This window comes from Tenrec ecaudatus, chromosome 1 (assembly GCF_050624435.1).
Source record: "Tenrec ecaudatus isolate mTenEca1 chromosome 1, mTenEca1.hap1, whole genome shotgun sequence".
In the NCBI taxonomy this organism is placed as follows: domain Eukaryota; kingdom Metazoa; phylum Chordata; class Mammalia; order Afrosoricida; family Tenrecidae; genus Tenrec; species Tenrec ecaudatus.
Window position 1 is genome coordinate 246,450,132 of NC_134530.1, and position 26,943 is coordinate 246,477,074.

At 48.4% G+C, this 26,943-nt stretch overlaps 1 protein-coding gene across 2 annotated transcripts in view; it reads right to left on the minus strand.

Moving 5' to 3' along the window:
• TP53BP2 (tumor protein p53 binding protein 2) overlaps positions 1–26,943 on the minus strand; it is an 83,553-nt gene that overhangs the window by 1,240 nt on the left and 55,370 nt on the right. For both annotated transcript variants that reach the window (XM_075530636.1, XM_075530646.1), the window contains 11 exons: positions 25,405–25,586; positions 23,772–23,936; positions 23,194–23,425; positions 22,002–22,109; positions 21,172–21,320; positions 20,032–20,497; positions 17,077–17,855; positions 13,888–14,025; positions 13,058–13,191; positions 9,837–10,003; positions 1,937–2,136 (listed from right to left, as the gene is read on the minus strand). In XM_075530636.1, coding sequence (XP_075386751.1) covers positions 1,937–2,136; positions 9,837–10,003; positions 13,058–13,191; positions 13,888–14,025; positions 17,077–17,855; positions 20,032–20,497; positions 21,172–21,320; positions 22,002–22,109; positions 23,194–23,425; positions 23,772–23,936; positions 25,405–25,586 — 2,720 coding nt within the window. The remainder of the gene's footprint in view (positions 1–1,936; positions 2,137–9,836; positions 10,004–13,057; positions 13,192–13,887; positions 14,026–17,076; positions 17,856–20,031; positions 20,498–21,171; positions 21,321–22,001; positions 22,110–23,193; positions 23,426–23,771; positions 23,937–25,404; positions 25,587–26,943) is intronic.

The window sequence follows — 26,943 nt, forward strand, 5'->3', positions numbered from 1 at the left end:
CCGGCTCCCAGGACCAGAGGAGAGAGAGAGGCCGTTCAGCTCTCCTCTCCCCGGACCCCCAGCGGACGGCATGTGCAGAGGGACTGGAGACGAGGGAATAAAAAGCCTTAGACAAAAAGTCTACCGTTTGAAGAACGGTGAGGAGGGCTTGGGGGTGAGGGTTCCTGCTGTCTGATGTTTTCCAAATGGGACGATGAAGAGAAGGGTGCCTGCGAAAGCCGCCAGGAGACAAGATCAAGTCTAACTAGTAATTCAACCACCAAACCACACAAAGCGGCCTCCTTCCCCTCCTCCCCTGGACAGCAAACAAAGGGGTTATTAAAAGCAGCAGAGTCTGGGGAAAATGAAGCAGACTCGGAGTCAAAACAGCAAAAATAAAAGAGAAAACCTAACTGGTGGATAAGCTTGATCGAAAGGAGTTTTTCTCTCTGAGAAAAGACATTTAGCCAATAGTTTTCAGGATTCATACTTGAACTTCTGATTAAAATTCAGCATGTATATACTTTCCTTTGTTTGTTTTCCTCCCCTAAACCTCCAAAGAAACAGGCGGCAGGGGAGAGGAATTACTGAAACTGCAGCTACGCAGAAAAGGTTTCTAAAGGCTTTACCTACGAACACTTTGATGGGGTATTTGGGACACAAGTTTTCAGTCAGGCCCTCTGTCCCGACAGCCCCACACAAGGCAGAGCCTGGGTCTGACTGCCTCCCCGTTTCGGCACCCACAGGGCAGGGCCTCTTTGTGAGAAAATACTCTTAGCAGCTAGCTCTCTAAGAGGAAGACTTTTGTTTTTTCCAGACACTAAATGATCAAAAGGAATGGTGCTGTTTCCTATGAACATTTATCAGTAGTATTCTACTTCTCGGGTCCTAGAAACGTGCTGGAAGGAAAGTAGGAGCTTGAAAGAGTAAAATCTCAGAGTTAGTTCTACCTCCCCCGTACTCGGACAGTTCTCCGCGGAAAGGGCTCCGTCCGGGGCATTACATTTCCCCATTTGCATCACTCTTTGTAATGTTCTCTAGACGTGATGCCCTCAGGAAGGCTGGCGTCCAGAGGAGGAGGAGGAGGAAATGCAGGGCCACTGCACATTCACAGCCCTGCCCGCCTGACAGTGCTGTGGACCGCCTGCTGTCTCTCAGCGGGCCTTGTCCTCTCCACGCAGAGGAGTGAGCGGCTGCCACTGTGCTGCTGAACAGCCTCGCTCTCCCTCCTCCACGTTGCCCGCCACACGTGGCCTCAAATGTCCTTACTCCTTCCTAAGAGTAGGTTTCAACCTTCAACACTTCTTTCTCTATTGTGTCTCTCGTTCTCTCTGACACACAGGGATGACCTGGGTTCAGACAACCACACGGACAATAAAGCGAACCCGGGAAAGCACTTGAAGCTAAGTCTTAGAGACCATGTTAGGCGCCTCTCTCCCCGTCCCACCAGATGCCAGCCTCTCCCCTAATACACACCGAAGCACCAGCACCCATGGCAGTCCCGCAGCGTAAATGCGGGTGTACTGGCTTACGCAGGCTGATGTGGCTTTACCACGTCTTGTTTTATGAACTTTATACCAAATTGTCACGAGAGAAGAGAATCCTGCGTCTTTAGTGCCCTATCCCGCTCTCTCTACCGCTTGCCTACAGACGAGCTGTATACATTTTGACTCAGGCAGGCTGACAATCAATTGTAAATGTCCCACAACTCAGTTCCCATCGCCTTAGCCACTTTTCTTTGCCCTGTTTATAAATGTAGACACAACCCTTGGCCATTGGGGGCTGGCAAATATATAAACGTGGTATCGAACATAACAAGGAGCAGTAAAAGTCTACAGCGACTACAAACTTAAAACCCCGTCTAAAAGTGTAGGAAGTTGCACTAGATGCAGAGCAAGGGGCAGTTTATGCAAAGCCCCTGACACATGGGCAGAGCCCGCGTGTCGGGCAAACTTACTCCCAGCAGGTTGCGTGGAACGTAGCCCTCCTTGTCGTTCAGGCGAGCCCACCACCACTCGATTTCATCTTCATCTTCCCTGCGGATGACAGTCATGCAGTCTCCTTCTCGCATGGTCAGCTCGTCATCATTCTGAGGTTCATAATCCCAAAGTGCGTAAATGACTCCTTTATTCATGATGCCCATCTTCTCCTGGACTCCTAAGATCAAAGCACACAGCACAGAACACAGCTCAGTGTACTGCTCTCAGGCAGGCGTCCTCAAACTGCGGCCCACGGGCCACATGCGGCCCGCCAAGGACACTGATCCGGCACGCCGGGTGTTTTGGTTTTTTACTTCAAAATAAGATATGTGCAGTGTGCGTAGGAAATTTGTGCATAGTTTTTTTTTAAAACTATAGTCCGGCCCTTCAATGAGTCTGAGGGACAGTGAGCTGGCCCCCTGTTTAAAAAGTTTGAGGACCCCTGCTCTAAGGCCTGTCGCTATGTAAAACCACACGGAAGGACCAGGCGCATGCTGGAATGTTGGCGCTACAGCATGAAACCTTCACCCAAGGAAGAGCGGGCAGGCAGAGCATGGGAACGAAGAGCAGGCACACTAGCTAACCCACCTCACTGCCATCGAGTTGATGCCAACTCAAGGCAGCCCTGCAGACAGGATAAAACTGCCCCCGGGGGTCCCAGAGCATAACTCTTCATGGGAGTAGAAAGCCCCACCTTTCTCCAAGAGTGGCTGGTGATTCCGCATGGTTGACCTTGGGGCTAACAGGCTAACGCATAACCCACTACACCGCCAGGGTGTATGTAATCAGCTCCTAAAAAGCTCTATAAACTAAGAAGCATCTTACACTACACGCATGTCTCCAAAAAAAGAGCTTACTCAGAGTACAAACATTTTGCAAGCCCAGGATTAAAAAACCCAAGGAGTTAAAAATAAAAAATAAAATGATATGCCTGTCAAATTTCCACCTACTCCTAAGGACCATGGCCCAGGGCCCTGAAAACACTACTTCTTTAACTGTGTTTTGTTGATTTTTAATGGAGAAAAATAAAAATTAAATTACAAAGTAAGCATGGCCAAATACGGCATTGTAGAAATGACATGGAAGTCCATGTACAACGAACGATCAGTACTCTGAAAGACCCCAACAGCCACACGCTGGAGGACAGCCCTTCAATTGGACGTTTTCTCCAGAGTGAGTAAATGTGCATCCTATCATAAAGGATGGGACCTTGGAAGCACTGTGTGTTAAGCACTGGGCTGCTAACCAAAAGTTGTGTGGTTCAAACCCACCAGCCACTCTGTAGGAGAAAACTGAGGCCACCTGCCCCTGTGAACATTTATATTTTGAAAACCTCAGGGAGCAGTTTGACTCTACGCTACTCTGGGGTGTCAAACTCAATCAAAACGCGGGCCATTTAGTGCAACAGGCAAGATCCACACGGGCCACAGCACATTGACACATTTCATTAAATGTATATTTTGAAGTGAGGATTCGGGAATATGGATAGGATAATTGAAACACTATATAATTGCTTTTATTTAAACATTTATTTTATTTTATGTATTTTATCAAACTAAAATTATTCTTTTTTACCCGAAACTTGCCAGCACTTTCCTCCTACTAGTTTTCACTTACCTCTTACGTTGTGACCGGAAAATGTAACAGTCACTAATGAAAAACACACAATGTTGGACAGCTGACAAGCGTGATGCGCAATCCTAATGGCTTCCCGCTAAAAAGTGAACTAGCGCTGCTGCTAGGTGTGATTCGTAACAGTGCAACCCAGACTGCTCTTTGTAACCTTTTCACTATGGGGATCTGGTTACATACGTGACACAGGGTGGCAGACATACTGCGTCCAAACGTTGCCGGAACTGAGTCAGCCTGCTCATGCACGTCCACAGGCCCCAGGAAGGCACTGAGCCACGTGTGTACTTGTCTGCAGTGTTAGAGGGTTAACGAGGGAATTGTGTGGGCGATATTGCCTCCATCTCCCCTAAGCGCTATTTTCTTCATAACAATTTTTCTATTTTCATTTTATTTCAGAGTATCGCAGGCCACAAAAAATTACTGTGGGGGCCGCGTGTGGCCCAGGGACCCCCAGTTTGACAACCCCGCTCTACTCTAATTGCAGGGGGTCGAATGGGGGAGGAGACAGACACATGCAGCCACTGCTGCATTGAAATCATCAATACCAGCTAACATCACACACCTACCTTATCAATGGGCAGCAGTTCTAGCCATTACATTAGGTAAGCGTTCTTTAAATGTTTGACCGAATATGGCAGGCTAACTCTTAAGATGCGAATTTTGTGTGGTTCTCAAATGATGCTGTAAATACCCAAATGGTCCTCGACAGAAAAGATTCCCCGCCCCTGCTATGGCATTGTTGTTTTTAATCCTACAAGGACGATGCGCATAAACAATAACAATCAGCAACTATCAGGCAACAGAAAGAAAACTGAGTAGTTAAGGAATGAGCCAATAAACGCTTGAATTCGTATTCAGAGTTCATTATTATTCCCACAATTATAAATAAAAAAGCCAGGCGAACAGCCCCTCGCTTTCTGACATGCATAGTTTTCAACTTGTGTGAGTGCTACACCATCCATTCACAAACTTCTTATTCCTACACCAACGACTGACATAGCTAGGAGAAATCTGTGCGATATTAAAGAAATGGAATTAAACATTGCCAAGAGAAGGCTCTGCCGGTCTCAGGGCTGGGTTCCCACTAATGGGGATGTTCTTTCCAGTGTTCCTATTTAAATGGGGTGTGCGAAGCCTGGCCAACGCGGTATCTCTCAGGGATGAGATCAGGGAAGAGGGAGGAGAGATATCCTGGATACTTTGCCATCCTTAAAACAACTTGAATCCCATTTCCAAGAAACCTTGAGGAATTGGAGAAAATTTTCATTACTCAGCTGCTTACCATAGTAAGAACTGCAGAAAGGGACCAGAAGCATGTTCAAGGTCGTTGGTCATCAGAGAAATACAAACTAAAGCTACCAAGGGTCAAAGGACAGAAAATAATGCCCCTTAGAATGTTCTAGGCTATACCCTTCATGGGTGTCAACTACCTGTGGTAGTTACATGACCTCATGTCAACTTGAGGGTATTCTGAGTGAAGGGGTGGAGTCTAGCCTGTCAATTGGGCCATAGCCAATGATGCCACTGTGTGGGCGTGGCAATCTCATGAGGATTCTGGGAACTTCCTTTTTCCCCCTGGAGGTGGGCAAGACTATCTCTCTGCCTTGGTCTTCCTGCTGACAAGACACATGGAACCGTGCTGATGGCAGCCAGAGCCCTGGAGGCGCTTCTAGCACCACTGGATCCACAAGACTTAACACACTGGCCTGTGATCTTCCTGCATTTGGCATCATTACATGAGTCTGAAGAGGACTTTCTAGACTAGTAACAGGCATATGGGCCAATATTAGACTTGTGGGCTTGATCTGGACTGGGCTGGGATGTTTTCTTAATATACAACTACTCTTGGATATAAAGCTCTCTCACACATTTATGAATGCCTCTGGACTTGTTTCCCTAGTCAACCCAAACTAACGCAGCACCTAAATGCTTAACCACTGTACCAGCTTGGCTGTATATTTAAATATTCCATATTAAATATAGCTCAAGAAAGCCAATCAATGGCGGGATTCTGCCAGTTCCGCAGAACCGATACTAATTTTTTGTTGATTTTGGCACACCGGTTGTTAAAATGGCACTTGAAATCGGGGTTCTCACTAAGGTGGGCGGCTGGGCAGCCACCCAATGTGGAAATCAGTTTACCTTCCTCAGTCTCCTTGAATGCTCACGTAACCAACAGTGAATTCTAAGTGCCCGTAGTAATGTTCATTCTGGCCATGGATATGAAAAATTAGGTGGAACTATGCTTGCAATATTTATTCATTTCATAAAATGTTATACTTTTGATGAAATACTACATTTTTACTCCCTTGAGTTTGTCACTTCAGTAAACAAATCACTTCAGTAAACAAACATGTAACAGAGAAAAAGTGCCAAGCAAGTAGAGTATGACGCATTATCGTTCCTTTCAGCTTTGTTACATGCCAGATTCTCACGAGATATTAGGAGTGAAATATGCAATTCCTGAAAGTGTTCAAAGAGCTAAAACTATTGTGAGAATAATTGCTGTAAGGTCAGCAGACGCAGAAAGGGGTTTTGCAAAGATGAACATAATCTGTTCAGAGAAGAGAAGTCGCCTGTTTGTAACAGCAAACACACTGACTGTTGTCTGACTGGCCTGCCTCTAAAGGAACGGGATCCCACTCCTACAGCGAAGCCGGTTAACGATAAATCCAACAGCTGAGGATGCTACTCAAGAAGCAATCTGAAGGACTTCCGGCAGGATGGCACCCAGGTAAGCAGTTTGCATCAAGAGCTCCACGGCCATCTGTAAACTCACTGATCAGGAGACTGAGTGGGGGTTCAGGAAAGGGAGAGAGGGACCAGACCTCAACCTGGTGCACCTAGCCTGAAGAGGACCATGCTGGCATAAAGCCGTGAGCAACGAAGAGGTCAGCGAGGTAGGCCAGCCCCAGTCCCAGGGACTTCGACACCCCTCCCCAGAAGAATGCACTACAGCACAGAAGACAAAGCCAGGGAGAGTGGCAGGTCTGCCCAGACCACACGGGAGCAAACTAAGCGGGAAGGAGAAAAAGAGAGAGCGGACAGAATCCTGGCCCTCCAAGTTTCGAGGACATTCCCATTCAGAGCAGTCAATGCACAGAGACCCACAGTGCTTACCACAGATCCCTTACTGACCCACAGTGCTGGGGGTGCGGGGGGTGGGGATGTGCTCCAATTGTGCCCGGTCTGACACACACACAGGTACAAAATGAAGAGGGCAACAGAGCAGCAAGGGGAGCAAAGCAACAAAGTCCCCAAGGAATTCTGAAAACAGACTGGACATGGGAGGGCAGAGCTTGGCACTGCATCAGACCCAATGGGTAAACATTCATAAGGGCCAGCAAACAGACTGGAACTATTCATAGGCTTTCTTCACACACCCCATGTGTAGCCATATAAGACAGGCAGGCTACACAATGCTGAGGAGAAAACAACGGGGCCGACAGTTCCAGGAAGACAGGAGAGAGGAGGAGGTTGGGGGGTGGTGGGAGGAAGAAGCGGGGAGCCAACAAACCCAGAGACAAAGGAACACCGGGAGATCTAAAATTGATGTCAAGGACAGCATAGAACGCCTGGCGGGGTTTGATCAAGTGCAGTGTAGCTGAGAGGAAGTGCAGAGCCGAAAGAAGGTCGAACGTGATAGTGGGTCAGGAGCAAAGTAAAAGGAAACAGAGGAAAGAAGTAGGAGGCAAGACATTTATAGAGGTATAAATATAGTCATGTATATATGTAAATATATTAATATTTAATGATAGAGCTATAGGTCTATGGACATATATTTACAGGGTAAGCAATAATGTAGCAGACAGACATTGGGCCTCTACTCAAGTCCCCCCTCAATGCAAGAACACTGTATTTTAATAATCTAGAATTCTGTGATGCTCACCTTTCCAACATAATTGCTGAAGACAAAATGGGTGCATCAGCTAATGTGTTGAAGAAAGCTGATGGTACCCGGCTATTATAAGATATAGCATGTAAGGTCTTAAAGGCTTGAAGTTAAACAAGGGGCTATCTAGCAGGGAAGTAACAAAGCCCACATGGAAGAAGCGCACCAGCCTGTGTGATCAGGAGGTGTTGATGGGATTGGGTATAGGGATCAGAAGACCCAAAACAACCAGCCATTTCAATGTGAACAAGGGGAGTTGGAATGGAGATCCTAAATCCATCTGCAGACAATTGGACAACACCTCACAGAAGGGTCACAAGGAAGGGATGAGCCAGCAGGGTGCAACACAGCACCGACAAAACACACAACATTCTTCCAGTTCTTTGATGCTTCCCCCCCCACTGTCATGATCCCAATTCTACCTTACAAATCTGGCTAGACCAGGGCATGTACACTGGTACAGGTAAGAGCTCTCGGACACACAGAGTCCAGGACAGATAAACCTCTCAGGGCCAATAATGGGAGTATGGATACCATGAGGGTAGGGGGAAGGTAGGGGGAGAAATAGGGAATCAGTTTCAATGATCGACATACAAAACCCACCCCTCCCAGGGGGACAAATAACAGAAATGTGGGTGAAGGGAGACAGTGGATGGTGTAAAATATGAAAATAAAAATAACTTATAAATGATCAAGGATTTATGAGGGGGGGTAGAAATGAGGAGCTGATACCAAGGGCTCAAGTAGAAAGAAAATGTTTGGGAAATGATGGTGGAAGCATATGTACAAATGTGCTTGAGACAATTGACGTATGGATTGTTACAAGAGCTGTAAGCCTCCAATAAAATGATTTCTTAAAACTTATATATTTTTAAAAAAGCAATATGGAATATGAGGGAGGGGGGAAAGGGGAGGGAGGGGAAAAAAAAAGAGGACCTGATGCAAGGGGCTTAAGTGGAGAGCAAATGCCTTGAGAATGATTGGGGCAGGGAATGTATGGATGTGCTTTATACAATTGATGTATGTATATGTATGGATGGTGATAAGATTTGTTTGAGTCCCTAATAAAATGTAAAAGAAGAAAAGAGAAAAAAATGATTAGGGCAAAGACTGTGCAGATGTGCTTTATACAATTGATGTATGTATATGTATGAACTGTGAAAAGAATTGTATGAGCCCCAATAAACTGTTAAAATAAAAAAAAATAAAAATAAAAAAGCAATATGGAAAAACCTTAAAAGACAGTCTTATTGCCTTTTGTCGTGTATTATTTAATATTCTCTTCCTTACTACATTAAAAATCTTTCTTGTAACATAATCTAGTTTTGTGTACCTCTTTTGTTCTTATTTGGACATTAACTATATGAAATAATAAACTACTTTTCGATCTATTGGTTCATTTGCTATTAACTAATTTTATTGGGGGCTCATACAGCTCTCATCACAATCCATCCATCCACTGTGTCAAGCACATTTGTTCATCTGTTGCCATCATCATTTTCTTTCTACTTGAACCCTTGGTATCAGCTCATTTACCGCCCCCATCCACCCACTATTGGTTTGTTATACTTAAAATGGTCATTGGGGCAGCAAACCAGACCAGCTGTTACATTTTAAATTCCACCACTGAGACCAAGCTGTAAGGCATCAAATATCGAGCTCAGAGCTTGAGCAGCCGTCATCCACATCAACAACAAGAACCGACAGCTGAGGCCGGTGAAGCGGTGGTTGTGCGTCCTGCTGGGCTCTCTCCCTTCCTGCCCCAAGCCTGAAAACGGGGTTCCAGAGGCAGAGCCCCGGCGTTAGCTACCCTTACCTCTCGGCCTTCCAATAAAAGAAAAATGAAGGCAGACAGCCAGTCCAGAACTGAAGCCCCTTTCTCCGGGTTGGAGCTGATGTGATCCACCAGACCATGAATCAAAACCAGGAAACCCAAAGAGCAACGCGTAACAAGTTTGCCTTGCCAGGAAAGCCTGAGCCCCTGGGTTCTGAAGCGTGGCCCTGCATTTCCGAGAATCACCTGGGAAGGGGGCTTCAAGAACCTGGCGGAAAGTTGGAATTCCCAGATGACGGGTCATCTCTGGGAACTTTGGGAAGCCGGCAGAGGAGCTGCTGCTGGTGGCCGAAAGGCAGCAGCACACGAAGCCAGAGGCGGCATCCACTGTCCTTTGTGCCGCGCGGGCCGGCCCCGACAGTGGCCAGTTCTAGGCGGGAGCACAAAAGCCGCATTCATATTTACGGCCGAGGCGGCTCTGCTTTCGATTCCTAACACAAAAGATTGATTCTGAACAACAAAAATGCTTGTGCGGTGACAGCCTCGGGCGCCGGTGCGCCCCGATCCCACAGGCACGTACCATAGAGGAACTGGGAGCACTGCGGGTAGCCCTCCTCCATCTCCTCGCACTTGTCGGCCGCAGTCTGCAGGTCGCTGTAGGTCATGGCGAACACGGCCGCTCCGGACTCCACCAGGAACTTGCACACCTGGACGTTGTTACACGAGGCCGCGCAGTGCAGGGGGGTCCTGGGGAAGGAAAGGCGACACAAGCCAGGGCGGTTGCTATCGCGCGGACGGCACCTGCTGCAAAGAACCCTGCTCCCACCTGTGCCCACAAAGAGCCCCCGAGGCGGCCGGAACATCGGCCAGTAGGCTAGCCCGAGTAGGACGGCACGCTGGCCTGGAGCACGGTGGGGTGTGAAGACCTGCCCGCGTGGGACCGGACAGAGCAGCCGCCCCATAGATGACACAGGGACTTGAGGGCAGTGGGTGCGTGTGTCAATGGTGGGGAAACGGCTCAAAACCGGAGGCCGGTCAGGGCAGCACAACTTGAATGGAACCAGCGTCGCTCACTGAACCTTACATGTGGAAACTGGCCGTTGGCGGGAACGTAATTTGCCTGTCACCCGGTTTCCTACAGACCCACAGGCCCAGTGTTAAGGGCACCTCTTCTATGGCTGCCTGGGAAAACGTCAACCGTTGCTACGTTGTTACGGTTGCTTCCTAAGCGCTTAGGCCAGTGGCTCCGGGAGTGGGCCATGCTGTGGTCCGGGGCTGTGGACGCGGTGAGAGCAGATGCCTACACTTTATCCTGGCTTGTGGGCTACACGACAATGGTTTTTCATGGCCAGGGGTGCTGAGGATCCCCCCCCCCCCCCCTGAGGAGAGGTGGTAGCCAAATAAGTTTGGGAACCTGTGAGTTAACAAGAATACTTGAACTCATCAAAGGATGAGCTACAGCCACCAAGGTTGGGTCACACAGGCTGGCGGACAGGGCCGAACGTCTGCAATTATTACAAAGACCGGGAGGCCCAGCAGTAAGTGCAGGTCTACAGTCCGGAGCACGGACGCCAAGACGTCCTCACTACCAGACCGTCCTTTACATCAGAGGCCTCCACTCCTGCCAGGCGCCCTGGACAGCCCTCTATCAGCACCAAGTCTAAAGGCATTAAAGTCCACACAGGAATTGCCGTGTGCACCTATTGTTACAAATACAAACGGAAATACATTTCATTGTACAGATTCTCAATTTTATCCAAGCTAGAAAAGTGACTTTAAAATACACACATTTGGGTCTATCGTAAGCAACTGGTTAACCCCCCGCCCCCTAAAAAATTAATGCTAACTCATAGAGACCCCTGTGGGTTTCCGAGACTCTGAGTGCTGCTCCCTTGGTGCGGCCACTGGTTTCGAACTGCCAACTATGTGTATTGCAGTCCAATGTATAACCACTACACCACCAGGGCTCCTTCACAGGAGCCTATGAATCCCAACAAAGGAAGTCTTCCCCGGCGTTTCAAATGCTTTCGAATGAGCTGTTTTAGAAATGACTCCAGATCCAATGTTTAGATGTCAGAAAAGTCTGTCCCAATGCCCGGGGCCCAGAAGGTGGGTCTGAGAATGCTCATCAGGCCCTGAAGTGTGTTGAGACAGGTTCTCTCCTTGTCCCCTCTTCCCATGCTTTTAAGAGGAAGAAAACTTGGCAAACCAAGCGCTGAGTGCTTTCATTAAAAGGGTGGGGTTGGAAGTTATAAAGAACACTAGAGCTGAGTCCTGCCCATCAGAAGTCAAGGTCAACCTGACTTCACTGGCTCCCCACCCAGTCTGCTGTATGTCAAGTCCCTTTGGGAGCACCCTCTGTCAGTGCCGTAAACAGGGACATATTCCAACTAGCATTTGAAGGGCTTATTACTCGGATGGCCACTTCTCACAATCCAGGCCTTGGAAACCCTGGACAAGTTCTACTCTGGTACGGAGTAGGCACAGCCGGCTCAATGGCCACAGGCAGCAGCAGGGGGTGGCGTGCTACACAGAGAGTCTGCACTGCCTAGTTCTTCAACATATTCGGAGGGAAAAAAGAACTAAGTGCTAGAAGATTTCAGCCATGAAGATGTTCACTGTTCTTTTCGCATTCCTAGAAAAACCGCAAGCTCGTCAAAAAATCCTAGTGTCAGGAATATCTGAAGTGAAAGTCGAGCCCAGCCCCAGGCCAGACCCTACTCTTAGTGGTCTGGGGACGATAATTACACACGTTTTCACGGCCTGGCTTTTACTAGTGAAAATTATAAGCAGCAGTCTATGTTCCTAATATTAGAGACGCAAGAACAATAAAACACATTTAGAATATGTTTTGCTTATGCTTTGCTAAAGCAGAAAGTGAGGCTACAAAATGTTCCTATGGTAAACTCGACGACGTGTTTGCCGTGGGCGAAAAAAGAGCGTGCAGGAGACATTTAAAATGCCAATGGTGTTCACTTCTAGACTGTAGGAGAGCAGGTGGCTTGTTTCCCTCCTTTTCCTACATTTCCATAGTGGACGCACTTTATTTTTGTCAATATAAGTTTTTTAAAAAGCAGGCAAAATGTCCTCCAAGTCTTATAGCAACAACTAAATTGGAGAATAATGAACAGATGCTGTCTAAGACGGGGTCACAGCAAATGGGTGTGACACACTTGATGGAATAATGAGGCTATTTTAAACCTGAGTATGTGCACTTATGCAATCTATATACACACACACACACATATATATATACACATATGAAAATGCTGCTGCATAATAACTGTTTTTCGTGGTAAGAGAAAAGCAGGCCATAAAAGTGTAAAGTAAATCAGCCCTTGTCAAATCTGCAGAAGGACACTAATTAACTATGAACATTATTTCCTTCCCTATTTTTTTTTCCTTCCCTATTTAAAAAATCATTTAACTACTGCATTCCAGTCCCTAGAAAAGGACATCATGCTCAGTACAGTGGAGGGGCAGCAAAAGCGAGGAAGGCCCTCCAGGATGGACTGGCACGGCAGCGCCCACAATGGGCTCAGGCACAGGAACCGTGGTGTTTTGTTCTGTTGTGTACGGGGTCACTATGGGTCGTAACCAACTCGATGGCACCTAACAACAGCCACGAACTTTTTCCAAACTCATGAAGGTAAGCGGTACGCCACGTTACTACAGCTGGATTACACAGCAGCCCGAGAACATGCAGCGACGGGCTTCTCGGCCCTCCAATCGCCCCCAACAATGCTGACACCGAGCTGATGTGCACACCCAAAGTCTGATGGGGTTAGTAAGCCATCTCACCATCCGTCACTATCGGCAGCATTGACATTCACACCAAACTGTACCAGGAACTTGACAATCTCGGTGTGGCCCGCGCACACAGCATTATGAAGGGCCGTGATGCCCTCATCATTGGGCAGGCTTGGGTCGTCAACCTGCAACAGGAATGAGAAAAGTGAGCATCATCGCATTTCTTGTCATCTGAACTGGCTCCTTATGGTCAAAAGAACACAAGATTTCTTTTTTAATCATATTTAAAATCTACGGGAGCCAAGAAAGCTGTCCCCCGCCAAAAAATTTTTTGTTTGTTTTTGGAGTAGACAGAAGAGCCACGTTAAGTAGGTGCTCACTATAAAAAAAGTTGGTTTTATTTTTAATTGAATGGCCATGCCAGGCATGATCTTCTGAAAGTCATCCCTGTTAGTTTACCCTCCCAGCTTCCTACCACAAATTAGCTTTTAAGTAGAATCTACATCTCCCGTGGGAAGGAAAAAAAAGGGCAACTAAAAATATTTTAAATAGCAGGCTTCTGAAAAGTAGGGCCACACCTGTAATTTCAAACTCCACAGCACAAGTCTAAATAGGAGCGTTTTACAATGAGCTGGCCATCTTCCTAAGAAAGAAAGGTACGCCAGAGAGCCTGCAGGGGGGATTGCACTCTGCGCTGTCAAAATGCGTGTCACTACACCTTTAAAATAGAACCGTCTGCTTGGGAATATGCATAAGCGATGCGCTACTCCAAGCCAATCCTCCAAAAGAAAACTATTTAAAATGCAGCTTCTCCTGAATGGTTTTCTATGAGATACTTAAAACATAGGGCCTTCTTTAAAAAAACTCAATTATAATTGTACCTCATATATAATTCTCTGCACAAGATCAAATTCTCCTTCCAAAGATGAATCTAGAAGTAAAGCCAGAGGGTTGAATTTCACCCTCATCCCATGAGCAATCCGTTCTGAGCCTGTCTTGCGTAAGTTTGTCCTTTTGCCCTGTGAGAGAGGAAACACGTGGGAAATTCAGGATCCTGACTTACACAGCAGAGCAGAGTCACAACAAACACTAATGGGGAGCAGCACATTGTTTGATGGAAAGGAATCTTTCTAGCGTAAGCATTTAACACAGCACAGTCCACAAAGTACCCAAGCCCTAGTATTCTGCCCAATAAAACTTCATAAACACATTCATGTAACAAAGTGGGATAAGGTTAACTTTGGAAGCCCTAATACAATATGGCCAACAGGAAACATTAGCATATGCCCAGAAGAAAACCCAAACCCTGTTGCCATCGAACCCCATTCAGAGTGAGCCTCCAGGCTCACCGTACAATCCCCCTGCGCCCGGGTAAGGAGCCTGCACAGCTTTCTCCAACACAGCTGGTAGGTTTGACCCGCCAAGCACGCAGCTCACCACCTTACGTCAGCATACACAATGGCTGTCACCTGGTGTGGCAAGGAGGGGCTGGCTTTCTGTCGAGTAGAAACACTAGCCATGATCTTTAAATTACCTATCACATATAGGATAACAAATCCCACAGTCTTAACTTGGGAGAGAGAACAACTCAGAATTACAATGGCTAGTGTTTATTGAATGCTTACTCATTTAATCCTCACAAAAAACCCTATTATCTCCCCTTTACAGATGGGGAAACTCAGGCACATAGCCAGAAAATGACAGGGCTAGACTCCAAATTCTCAGCAGTCGGTGCTTTTAACCATTCCACTCCGAGATGCCGCCTCCTCACGGGAAAGCGTTGTCAACATGGTAACAACAGAGGGAAAAGTCGCTCGTAGAATGATGGACCCAGCAGAAGCGTCCCAGTCTTGAAGTATCACCACTATTTTATATACGTAATTCCACTTAAACAAATACAAACATAGGGCATCATATGTTTCTGTATTCCAGTAAGTCAGGCTAAAAACCAAGCCAAGAATTTAAACATGTGCTCTGCCATCATTCTGAAGTAAGTTTCTGAAACATGTCATCAAAGTGGAAATATTTCCAAGGGTGTCACAAAACACCCATACGGCTCTCCACTTATTTCTAATGTAGAAAACGCCCAAGTAAAAAACTTTAGAGCAGCGGATCTCAACCTGTGGGTCGCGACCCCCTTGGAGGCATGGGGGGCAAATGACCCTTTCCACAGGGTCGCCTGCTTCATAACAGTAGCAAAATTACAGTGATGAAGTAGCAACGAAAATCATCTTATGGTTGGGGGGGGTCAGCACCACATGAGGAACTGTATGAAAGGGTTGCAGCCTGAGGAAGGGTGAGAACCAGTGCTTTCAAGGCTCGCAAAATCGTTTAGAATAACGTTGGCATTGACTAAAATGCTTCTTAGGGAGAGGGCTTTGTGCAAACGGTAAGTAAGTGCAGGGGCTACAACTGGGGAGCAGGACGGTGTAAGGACGGCCGTGGCTCCCACTTTGAAAGACTGGGAAAGATAGGAGGGCTCCTCCTTCTACGGGAGGTGAGAAGGAAACAACTGAAAGCCACTTTCCTAAGAAGAAAACAAAGTCGCATCAGTACTCTCACAAACTACTGTTTCCATTTTGCTCCTTTGACGTGTGAAAAAATCCTGACCCAAGGAAACAGGAGGCAGGGTAATACCAGGAGCAGCGGAGTGTGGACTGGTTCGAGCCAGTGCGGCTTCAAGCTGCCTCCGATTGTCCCGTGAAAGAAACAGGCCTCAAGGTTCAGGAAGCACAAAGGCCTTTAAAAGTGCTGACCTCTGCCTGCAAAGCCCTTTCCTTTACTCAGATGTTGACGACAGGAAACTTGAAAGGAATGTTTCCTAGAAATACAAACACTAACGTAACTTGGAACAACTCCTATCTTTGAATACCAATCTTACCCAAAAGAATGCAAAGAATGGAGCGTATAAAGTTGGGCAATTTTATCCTTTAAAAAAATGCTGAAATTTTTTTAAAATAAAATACTATTAGTTTATTGTTGTTGTTTTTAATCAATAAGGATCCTGCATCTTTTCATGCTTACTGAAACAAAACAACCTGATAATTCAACTCGGGAAATGCAGATTTTATTTAAAGATATTCTAGAATTTTTATTTCCTATTACCTATTTCAAAGGATCCCTGATGTCATCATGGTTACACATTGAGCAGCTAACCGAAAGGTCAGCAGTTTGAAAGCACCAGCTTCTCCAAGAGAGAAAGAAAGGGCTTTCTACTCCCATGAAAAGTATCAGAAACTCACGGGCGGTTCTACCCTGTCCAAAAGGTCACACGGGGTCAGAATCGACTCGATGGCAGTGAGCTTGAGCTTTGGAGTTGGGTCACCTGTTTCCGAGGCATGCTAAACTTTGAGGAGGTGTTTGGAAAGAGAATGGAAAGCATGCCCAAGTCAAACAGGCAACATTTCAGAACTGGAAGTCGCTATAGAGAGCAGTCCAAGGGACTGCCATGTTGTCCAGAGATTTCCCCACTATGCCGAAGGTGCGGAGGCAGTGCACACACTACCTCTAGCCCAGTTACTCCACCCCTGCCTCCACCCCTCCAATTGTATCACCAGTATAAGCTTAAGGTTGTACCTTACTAGCTCATTCAAAACAAATCCCACTGCAAGAAAAGGAGACGTCTGAAAAACAAGGGACCAATCGACTGAGCCTAGTGGTACCATCTGGCTGGCATCCCCGAGCTGTGCTAGATCAGTCCAGTACAGCTTCCCTACTGTGTGCCACATCAGCTCAGAACAGACAGCAGGGGAGCAGGGGTGCAGGGGTGGGACTTAAGAAAAGAAAACTCGGTTTCTTTGAGAAGGACACACAAAAGCATTCTTTATCCTGAACATACCAACTTTTCCTGGCATTTATAAGACAGATCCAATCTACACCAGGGAATTGTATAAGAAGGTAAACTAGAGAATGCTTTTGCTGCTCTAAGCAACTTGGACAGACGCCATTCTGTCTAGCTGGCAGGAAGTTAACTTCTTGCTGGTGTCTCCAGTTGAGGGCTGACCACCTGGAAGAGCAGACAAGGCAACAGGCTCCTGGAAGGACCACAACACCCCGTCCCCAGTACTCACTGGCGGCAGGGAAACCTGCCCTGTGATCTCGGGCGGGCGCATGCTCACTGCATCTTCTCCCGGCCCCTCAGCCTCCCCAGATGGGTACGGCGGGGGTGGGTACGGGGGGTACTCCTCCAGGTACACTTCTAGCAGATGGGGGGCGTCTGCATTTGGTGCCTCTAAGTTAATCTGCAGATTCGGGCTGCAGTCCGAGACCCCTTCGGGCAAATAGTCGCATCCTGGAGCAGGAGCTGGCATGTCACTGCTCTCGGTGCTGGCACTCCCTGCTTCCTCTGGGGACACTTGTTCAGGAACCAGAGGGGCCACCTCTTTCTCTGGCTCCACGTGCAGGTAAGGATTGGGGATCTCGGCGGGGCTCTCGGAGCTCGCAGTCCCGGCAGTGGGCTTAGTGGGCGGGTATGAGGGCACTGAGATGGTCTCCATAGCAGCTATGGTGGTCCGCTGATACAGAAGTTTCTGAATGTTTGGCCCATTCGGACCCTCGGGCTCTGTGATAGAGCTGCGCTTTTTCAGTGGCCGGGGAGCATTGGACAGTTTCTTGCGTAGGGCTTCTAAGTCGGCGTCGCTCTGGTTTCGGTAAGGATGCGACAAGAAAGGCAGCAACTTGGTTGGGCTGAGCGGGCGCGGGATTCTTTCATGCTCGTGGTTCTCCGGCCCGGCAGCAGCAGGCTCGGTCTCGGGTTCCGGACTGGCAGGCTTGCCCTGGTGGCTGGCGTAAATGTTCTCTGGGTGCTGCTGTTGGTTTTGGGCGGCAGCGATGACAGGCTTGCCATATACTAATTGGAAAAGAAAAACCGCCTGATGAGTGGGCCAAGTCAGCAACGCTGGCAATGCAGAGATACAACGGGCAATAACTAAAGCAATTACATGAGGCCCTTCCATCGAAGCAATAGCTTAAAATGATTTAACAAAAGACACAGCAAGACTTGTACTTTTGCACATAGCAAACAGATTACAGAATCCGAAGCCCCTGCTGACGAAGACGCACCATGGCTTTGGGCCCCAACAAGAGAGCAAACGCTGTCCCTGCCAAGTGTCGGAAGCCACTCCCTACGATTGATCGGCAGCACCCAGCGTTCAGATGTAAAACGGTGCAAGAGGGTGCAGTTGAAATCACTGAAGATCGGCGGTCCTTCTCATGCACCCCATTAAAGCTGAGCACGCCCTATCCAAGTCAATCGGTGTGGGGAATCAGTTAGCTCACAAAACCAGTAAGAACCACTTGATTTCCCAAGCCTTCTTCCCTGTAACATTAGGATTATATAAATACTATCTAATTTTGAGATTATTGTATTAGCAGTTTTTAATCAAGAGCCTTTTTATAAAAGAGCAAGGTGTTGCATATCCAAGGATAAGTTAAAAAAAAAAAAGCTACTCGGGTTCCTGTTCATACAAGCACACGCTTAGGCCAAACGTGTGTCGGTGATGAGCGACGGCCGTGGACAAGTGTTCTCGGCAGAGCTCGTGTCTCAGTCTCGATAGGAGAATGCCTTCAGAAATGAGGTCTGATCAAAGCAGCGGCTTCTGGAGGGATCTGCTGGGCCAACTAAATCCAAGGCAGAGAGCTCAGGGGGTTACGGCAACTGTTCTTGGAACCTCAAAGGAGCTATCTCTAGAAGGTTTTCTCAAAGGACCCAGAATGATCAGGGGGCTAACCGGAAAGCGTTTGGAGCAAATGGAGAACTGGACACGAGAAGACCAGGAAGGATGCACTGAGGAGTCGTACCCCAACATGACAATGCACCTGCCCGCTCATTCTTTTAGGGTAACAAGGGTTGTCCTAACGAGAATTTTACTGCCAAACCCTATCCCACCCACCCTACAGCCCCGAGCCTGCCCCTTCAGACTTCTTTTTGTTCCTCAAACTCCAAGGACAGTCAAAATTAGCGAAGTCGGTGGCCCTGGAGGCTAAGGTGGTGTGACTGGAAGGGGGCGGGATCCCCGGGGAAGGCACACACTGCCCTCGGAAGGTCAGACCTCACTGGAGCACGGGTCCCGGACAACAGACTCGTCTTTGTACATTCTTGCTCCATGAGGGTCTCTGTGATTTTAGAGAAACCCATGTTGGCTTATCTTCGCATATCACTATCTTGCTAACATTTTAGTTCATAATTACCTATCTATCTCATGACCAGAAAGCCATTTTTTAATTGAAGCACAATGGTTTTAATCTGAGTCCGGCAAACCAGATTGTAACTTAAGGAGCCTGCATGGCGCTGTAGTAACCAAGATACTACCAAATATATCTATTTAGCAGAAGTTAATCATTTTATGATTTTAAGTTTAGTAAGTGGCTATGCCCTCTCAACAGAATGACTTAAGATATAATAGAGTTGGTTTTTTTAAAAAAAAGCATCTCTAATCTAGCCTGCGGATCGCGACCCCTTGGGGGGGGGACCGAATGACCCTTTCGCAGGAGTCGCCTAATACATCCTGCATATCAGATAGTTACATTACGATTCATAACAGTAGCACACTTACAGTGATGAAGTAGCAACGAAAGTAATGTTATGGTTGGGGGTCACCACCACATGAGGAACTGTATGAAAGGATCGCAGCATTTGCAGTTGAGAACCACTGCTCCAGAGGTCAGTTGTCCAGTTCTCCAAGCTCCAAAACCATCTGGTCACATTGATAGTGGGAAATTGACCCAGCACCGGCCTCCCGCCCTCCCTCCTCTCTCCCCCTCTCTTGTTAGCCCCTCAAGAACTGGGCCGCCTTTCCCTCCTCCACTGCTTTCCGCGCCCGCTGCAGCAGCTGACTGCCAGCCAGCCCTCTCTTCCGCATGAAATTAGGAAGACGCCGCAGTGACACAAAACTCTTAGAACAAAGGCACCAGCCACAAATAGACACGGGTCAGTTTGCCATTTGTTGGCAGCTCTGGTTGCTGGCCATTCACCCAAACCTCGTGGCCCTCTCCGCGGGTCAAAGTCAGAGTCAGCAGCAGCTTACCACTCGAGAAGTGCGGCCCTCTGCTGTGTGTCTTGGTCAACGCACTCTGCACAGCCTGCTGGAAGTTTTTCCCAGGAGCCTGATGCTGGGTGTACATGGAATATATTGAGCTTGCTGCTACGGTCTGTGGCTTCCGGAAGGGTGGGAGGAGGGTGTCCTTGGAAGGCTGAGGGGTAAAGGGCCGAACAGCGGCAGCAGGTGGACTTTCTTGCTTGGAACCTGGAGAAAGGGTTTGGTCTTGGCCAGCTGAAGGCATGCTGGGAGACAGCAGGACCCTCGGCTGCTGCGGTCCTGCCATTTTGGGTTTATTTCCCATGGTTGCAGCAGCTGCTGAATACTGCTGAGAGCTGCCATCGGCCTTACTGTCTGATGGTGACGGGTTAGTTTGTCCAAAATACGGCAAGTTAATCTGTTTGGGTTTGGTAGGAACCGGAGGCGGTACTTTCACACCATTTTTATTTATAGCCTGTAACACATAATGGAAAATCAGTTATGGTTCCACAAACGGCAGTTTATTCTCACCCTGCTAAAAATGCTAACCTCTGAAAAGCTTTCAAGAGCTAGCTAGTTTACTCTGGACTAAGTCATATTTCGTAGTGGACTTTAGGAATGCGGGGCCACCCCTACCCTCCTGGCCGCCACCTCCTATTCAGGCAATGCTACACGGGCACACATGAAAACTTCATCTGATGGTAACAGGCAGACCAGGCAATAAATAGCATTCCTGGTCATTAGAACTCCATTCCGTCCAGACCATTGCAGTTAAGGGGGAGGGGGAAACCTTGCTAATTTTGCAGTACTTCACCTATAACCTGGTTATCAAAGACTAGTATCGTACAAAGATGCACAAGCTTCACCGTTAAATCACTGATACGATCTTAGCTCCAAATTCCAAAGAACTAAGATACGTGAGGAGCACAAACACAGGTTCTTCGAAGTAGCTGCATTTTCTAGGGAATCACATGAAATATGACTCAGAAGCAACAACTGCTTCAGTCATTCTTGTCTCAGGCGAGACCACAATATATTCAAGCAACAGAAATAAAAACAGCACGATGCTGTTACTCATTCCGTCTACTGTCCTCCTGAACACACAAAGAATTGCTACTGAGTCTTCAAAGCCAGGTGTTCTGGAAATACCTGTGCATCCCGGAGGATATCTTCGCTGCTCTGATTTTTCCTCAAGGCACCAAAGGCAGGCGGGGCAGCAGACTGGTCTACCGTGTCAAACATGGAGAAGGGACGAACTTTCTTCTCCTTCTCCCTCAGCGAGATCTCCCCATCATCAGCTGCAGGCAGAACATCACGCTCACTTTCAAACTGCCTGACAACATTCCACTCCCCTCACAAGTACTGTTGCTCCTAACCTCCCCCACCATAGGTCTCAAACATACAAATTCACTGCATCTCCTATGAGTAAAATATGTCAATAAAAGAATTCGCCAAAAGTGCTATAATTTAGCTTAGTTCTCAGCTAAAGGAAAGGTATCCTGGGGGGAAAAAACCCCAAACACTAAATACTAGCTTTAGCACACTGTAAAATAAACTATCTTTAAAAATAGATAAACTTTTGCCCCACACCAAAGAGGGGCAGCTCAGCAGGGAGGGCCAGGGAGACTGGGTGAGTGGAAAGAGGAAGGCCTGGGGGTGGGGGGAGTGGAAATGGCTAGGATGACAACATCTAAGAACACTTTGTGTAAGATAATAATAATTTATAAATTATCAAGGGTTCAAGAGGGAAGGGCAGCGGGGAGGGAGGGAAAAAATGAGGAGCTGGTACCAAGGGCTCAAGTGGAAAGCAAATGTTTTGAGAATGATGATGGCAACGAATGTACAAGAAACAATGGAAGTATATATGGATTGCGATAAGAGTTGTACGAGCCCCCAATCTTAGATGATTTTTTAAAAGGGGAATGCTGTAGATGACCAAAAAGTCCACCATGTTCAGGAGCATCACAGACCACCGTTACCTTGTTCCGGGGCGCTCCCTGGGCTTGCAGGTCCAGGAGCAAGACTCTGGCTGAAAGGGTCTGCATTTGAATGATTCCACTCAAGGCCGACCGGGTGGATTTTCGAGCCTAGAATTCGGGGAAGCAGCTGTAAATAGCCCTGTACTCTTAGGACGTTTTTTTAATGACTCATCTTTCTAAGAATTTTAACTTCTGAAAAACAGCTTCCAAATTCAGACTCACAACAATGTTCCAATACCTTTATTTAGAAGATAGTATACCAGATTCCTATTTCTAAGTCAACATGTCCCCCTTACTCATGCAATTTTAAATGGATTCTATCAGCAAACAGTGAGCTAACCAGCGAGGGGCACAAGTCTCACTGTGTAAGAAAGCGGTGCCCTGACAGACAGAAGAGGGTGCGTGATGCAGCCCGACTCGGGCCCAGCACGTACCTTGCCTAATCAACACCCCCGAGAGGGGCACAACCAAAAGGGGGTGCTGACCTTCAACCCGTGACTGCCACACACCCTGCGTACTGAGGGCTTTTCTTACACGGGCGTTTTCCTGTCAAAGCTCGGGCTTGTATATTCTTCACGGACGCAGCACTGACTCTTTTCCAATAGAACGGTATTTATTCACAGCAAAATAATGAATGGGTTTTTAATTTGCTGCCCTTTACACAATAGTGGTTAAGAAGAAAAAAATGATGACTTTCTCTTTCCAGGGGACTGAATGATAAGATCATTAAAGGATGCATTGCCCCCCAAACTCCCCCTCTGTCCTCCCACTATAAACTCTCATGTGGACACTCCCCAGCTCTCCGAGGCCGACACAGAACACAGAGACACAGAAGGCGAGGAGCTGTGTTGGTGCGGTTTACCTCCCAAGGCGTCTGCCTTTAAGACCGACAGACCACCCACCAAACAGTCACACGCTCACGTTCCTGACAACTTGTACAGCTGGACCTTTTACCCAAAAAGACACGTCCTCAGGTTCTTTCTTAGCACCCGGTCCAAACTCCTCATTAACCAGGCAATCCTCAGGACTGCAAAATTAATATACCTTACTGCTTTGCTGGGGTGAAAAAGAAACACGCTGCACCAGTAGCGAACACAAAGGGTTTTTAGACGTTAAAGAAGAGCGAGAGGAGGTGGCCTTCATGGTGAGGGTGGGGGTGGCAGCGGACGGGCTTGGAAGCGCCAAGCCTTACCTTTCGCGTGGGCGGCGGCCCCCCCGGCTCTCATGTTCGGCAGCGTCTGCATTTTCGTCAGCCCCTCGGCAGCCTGCGAGGCCAAGGTGCCATCCGGCAGGGCGGGCTTCACCAGGAGCTCCGGCCTCGAGGGCATCCGTGGCATGGTGGAAGACTGGATGTAGGGGCCCACGGCAGCCACGCGGCTGGGTGCTGCGCCCGCCTGCTGGGGGGGGGTCCCGTCAGGTGAGACCTGGGGAAGACAGAGCACAGGTCCTGAGGGGCTACGGACGCCTCGGCCTGCAAGACGAGCTCCGGGAAGTCATGCCTCTGAAGTCGGCACCGCTCGTTCTTGTGCTGTCAAGGACGCACCTTCAGGATCTAGGCCCAAAGCTACTAAGACTCCCCCAAACAAAACCACTCACAGCGAAATCTCTCCCATACTGTGCTCCAAGTCTTCAAATGAAACGCCAGCTCCCCGGGCAATGGCCTGAGCCGGGAAACAGCAGCGGATTCTTCAGCAGGGTCCCCGACAGTGCCTCCCTTCTCCGCGCCTGCTTAGCAACGCCCGGGAGCGCCCGGCCGGCCAGCCCACTTACTGGCACATTCTCCTTCTGCTGGAGCGCTGCCTTCTTCTTCCACAGCCGGTCCCTCAGCTCGTTCACGCGCTTGTCCATGACGGCCACTTCTGAATTGCGCTTGTTCAAGCACTCTCTCTGCTGCTGCAGCTTGGCGTTCTGCTCCTGATTCAACTTGTTTCTTAACTGAGCGGGTGAAGGGGTGGGGGGGGTTAGCCAAGGAGCAGGAGGCAAAACTTCTCAGATGAGCGCATGGATACCCATGATATAATTTCTAAAAACGTGAAAGTGCCTGTCCGCCCTTCTACGGGACTCCCCTGGGTTTAAAAGGAAGGCGCATCTGTGTGAGACCAACGTGACAGCTGCGAGAAACGACTCGAATTTACGGTCTGAGCACCTATGAAGTTCAGTCTGGATTCTTTGGGGCTTAGGGACCCTCCCCTCAAAGGAAAAAGCAACCGAAAGCAAATCCCTTCTGCCACTTACATGAACAGCTTTATACCCTTTCGGGAGTCCTGTGTGGGGCTGTTACACTCTCGGTTAACTGACAGGGTAGGGGTTCAAGTTCACCCAGAGGCTTTTCCAAGAAAGGGCTGATTTCAAAGAATCAGTCATGAGGCGTGTGTGTGTGTGTGGGGGGGGGGGCGGGGGGTCTAAAAAGCTAGCCAACAGCCATCTAAAATGCTTCTATTAGTCCCTTCCCATTCGGAGGTGGGGAAATGAAGAAACTCGAATACTCAAAGAAACAAGTGCAAAGGATGAATGGACGTGAGCTTAAAGCCTCCAGCACCGAAACCCAGAAGAACTCGACGGTGCCAGGCCACCACGGCCCACCAGTCTGCTCAGGAAGGCAGACGACCCTCGACGGAGTGGAGCAAACAAACGCAGAATACAGAAACCGAACTCACCGCCATCGGCTCCATTCTGACTCACAGTGACCCTACCGGACAGGGCAGAACTGGCCCTGCGGTCCGAAAAGCCTTATCTTTCTTCCGTGGCGCAGCTGATGGTTTCAAACTATTGACCCTGTACCTTGCGGTTAGGTTAGCAGCTGACGGCGTAACCGCTACACCAAAAGGACAGCACTTGCCCCCAAACAACGCCCTGAAGGCAGAACCGGGCAAGGAAGAAGGGCAGGAAAGAGGGAGCCCCGGGAGGAAGGGGAAGAGGAAGAGTGTGTGACACTGAGGGGCTTCGGTGCTATGAAAAGGCGTGGACTTGTTGAATGGAAAGCGAATTTGCTTGGTGAATGAACTGTTACCCAAACCACAGTGTGGAAGTAAATGACAATAATTGGATTTTAAAAGAAAGGTTTCAGTTAGAGAGAGAGACAGAGACAGAGAAAGGAAGGAAGGAAGGAAGGAAGGAAGGAAGGAAGGAAGGAAGGAAGGAAGGAAGGAAGGAAGGAACAGAGGACGGGAGTGAGGGAGGAAGGGAGCGGTAACAGGGCGGGGACAGCAATGACTGGGTGCGCAGTCCTCCTCTGCCACAGGATGACAGCAAGTGACTGAGAGGCTGGGAGCGGCTGTTGAGCTGACGCTGACTCAGTGGGGTGAGCCATGAGTAAGAAACAGAACTGCCACAGGGCTGAGCTCAGCCGGCCAACCACGGGGCTGGAAGTCAAGTTGCTAGGGAGTGAGTCGCGCAGGGTTACCTGCAGCTCCTTGTAGAGGCGATCCAGCTCGGCCACTGCAGACTGGCCGTCCTGGCGGCCATCGACCCTGCCGTTCTTGAGCATCTCCAGCTGCCTCGTGAGCTCCTCCACCTTGGACACGGCCAGGACCAGCTCCCTCTGCTTCTGCTGGAACACGCTGTTCATCTGCTCGATTTCCTCCACTGGGGGAGAGTGGAGAGCCACGCGGCGTGAAAATCGGAACAAGAAAGGACTTCTTTTGAGGCAACCAAGCCTTACAACAACTTTCTAATCAGAATAAAGGGACTTGTCAGAGGCGCCCGGAAGCCAGCCTACTTCTTTTAGAAGCAAGTGAAACAACATGAACATCTCTAAGCAAATAAAAACCCCTGCCTTGACCAGAACCTCCGGTCAAGGAGGGGGAAAAAAGCTCTCTCATGCTCTCAGATTCGAGTCACAAAGAAAAACTCCAGTCATGGCAGAAGCAAGCTCATCGGTGAATGACCTTACTGTGGCTACGACGTTATTTTCTGAAGGTACCCCAAAGGTGTCCCACGTTTAAATGGGGCCTGTTACATATGACTGAAAGCCGACGGAAGTTACACCTCAGAGCTAGGTCTGGGTTCCTAAGAACCTCCACAGCCTGTATTTGTCAAAGATGTGCTTTTGGGTTGGTTTGTTTTTTAAATAACAATAAAATCCATAAAAAATGACACACACACACACACACAATCCCAGCCCACTTCTCATTTAAAAAGTATTGGGGGAGGTGACAAGGGGAGACCACATTTTTCAAAGGTAACGTAGAAACGTTTCTAAAACATTCTACAAACGACTTCAATTCATAGGACTCAGCAGCATCAGAACTGTGGGGGCGTCATACTCCCCACCCCTTAATATGTTTCAATTTCTGATTGTGAATTGCATGCGGATTGACCGAACAGATCCGATTCCCATCCAACAATTCACACCTATTTGACTTCCGCTCACTCACTGACGGCCATCCCTCAATCCCACTGCCTTGCTGGGGGGTTCCTGGTTCCGTTCCTCCTCCTCTCGTCATCCTCCTGAATCCTGTCCTTTGGTAAATGCCACCTGTTGATCTCAAACCAGTTCTTCCAATGATGAGTTTAAGTGGTGCCCACTTGCGCCTGTTACCGTTCCCCTTGTACCCGTCTGCTGTTTGGTGACCCTGGAGCCCGGGGGGTGACCTCGTTTCTGAAGATAAAAGGCCCTCATCTCAGGGGTTGCACCAGTCTCTGTCCAACTAGCAGGCCAAGTGGGTGTGTTTTAGGATTCTAGGGGGTGTCATTCCCCATTTTTCTCTCACTCTGCGCAGGAATTTCTAATGTGGTCCCTTTTAGAGCAGTGTGCCTTGGAGCAGGGCGCCATCTCATTCTTCTGGTCTTAGGGTCGTGGAGACTAAAGTTCACACAGTCCATCTCGGGAGAAAGATGAGGCTTTTCACTCCCATGAAGCGCTGCAGTCTCGGAAACCCACAGGGGCCGTTCTGTCCTGTCCTGTCGGGTCGCTACAAGTGAGTCGGCATGGCCTCGATGG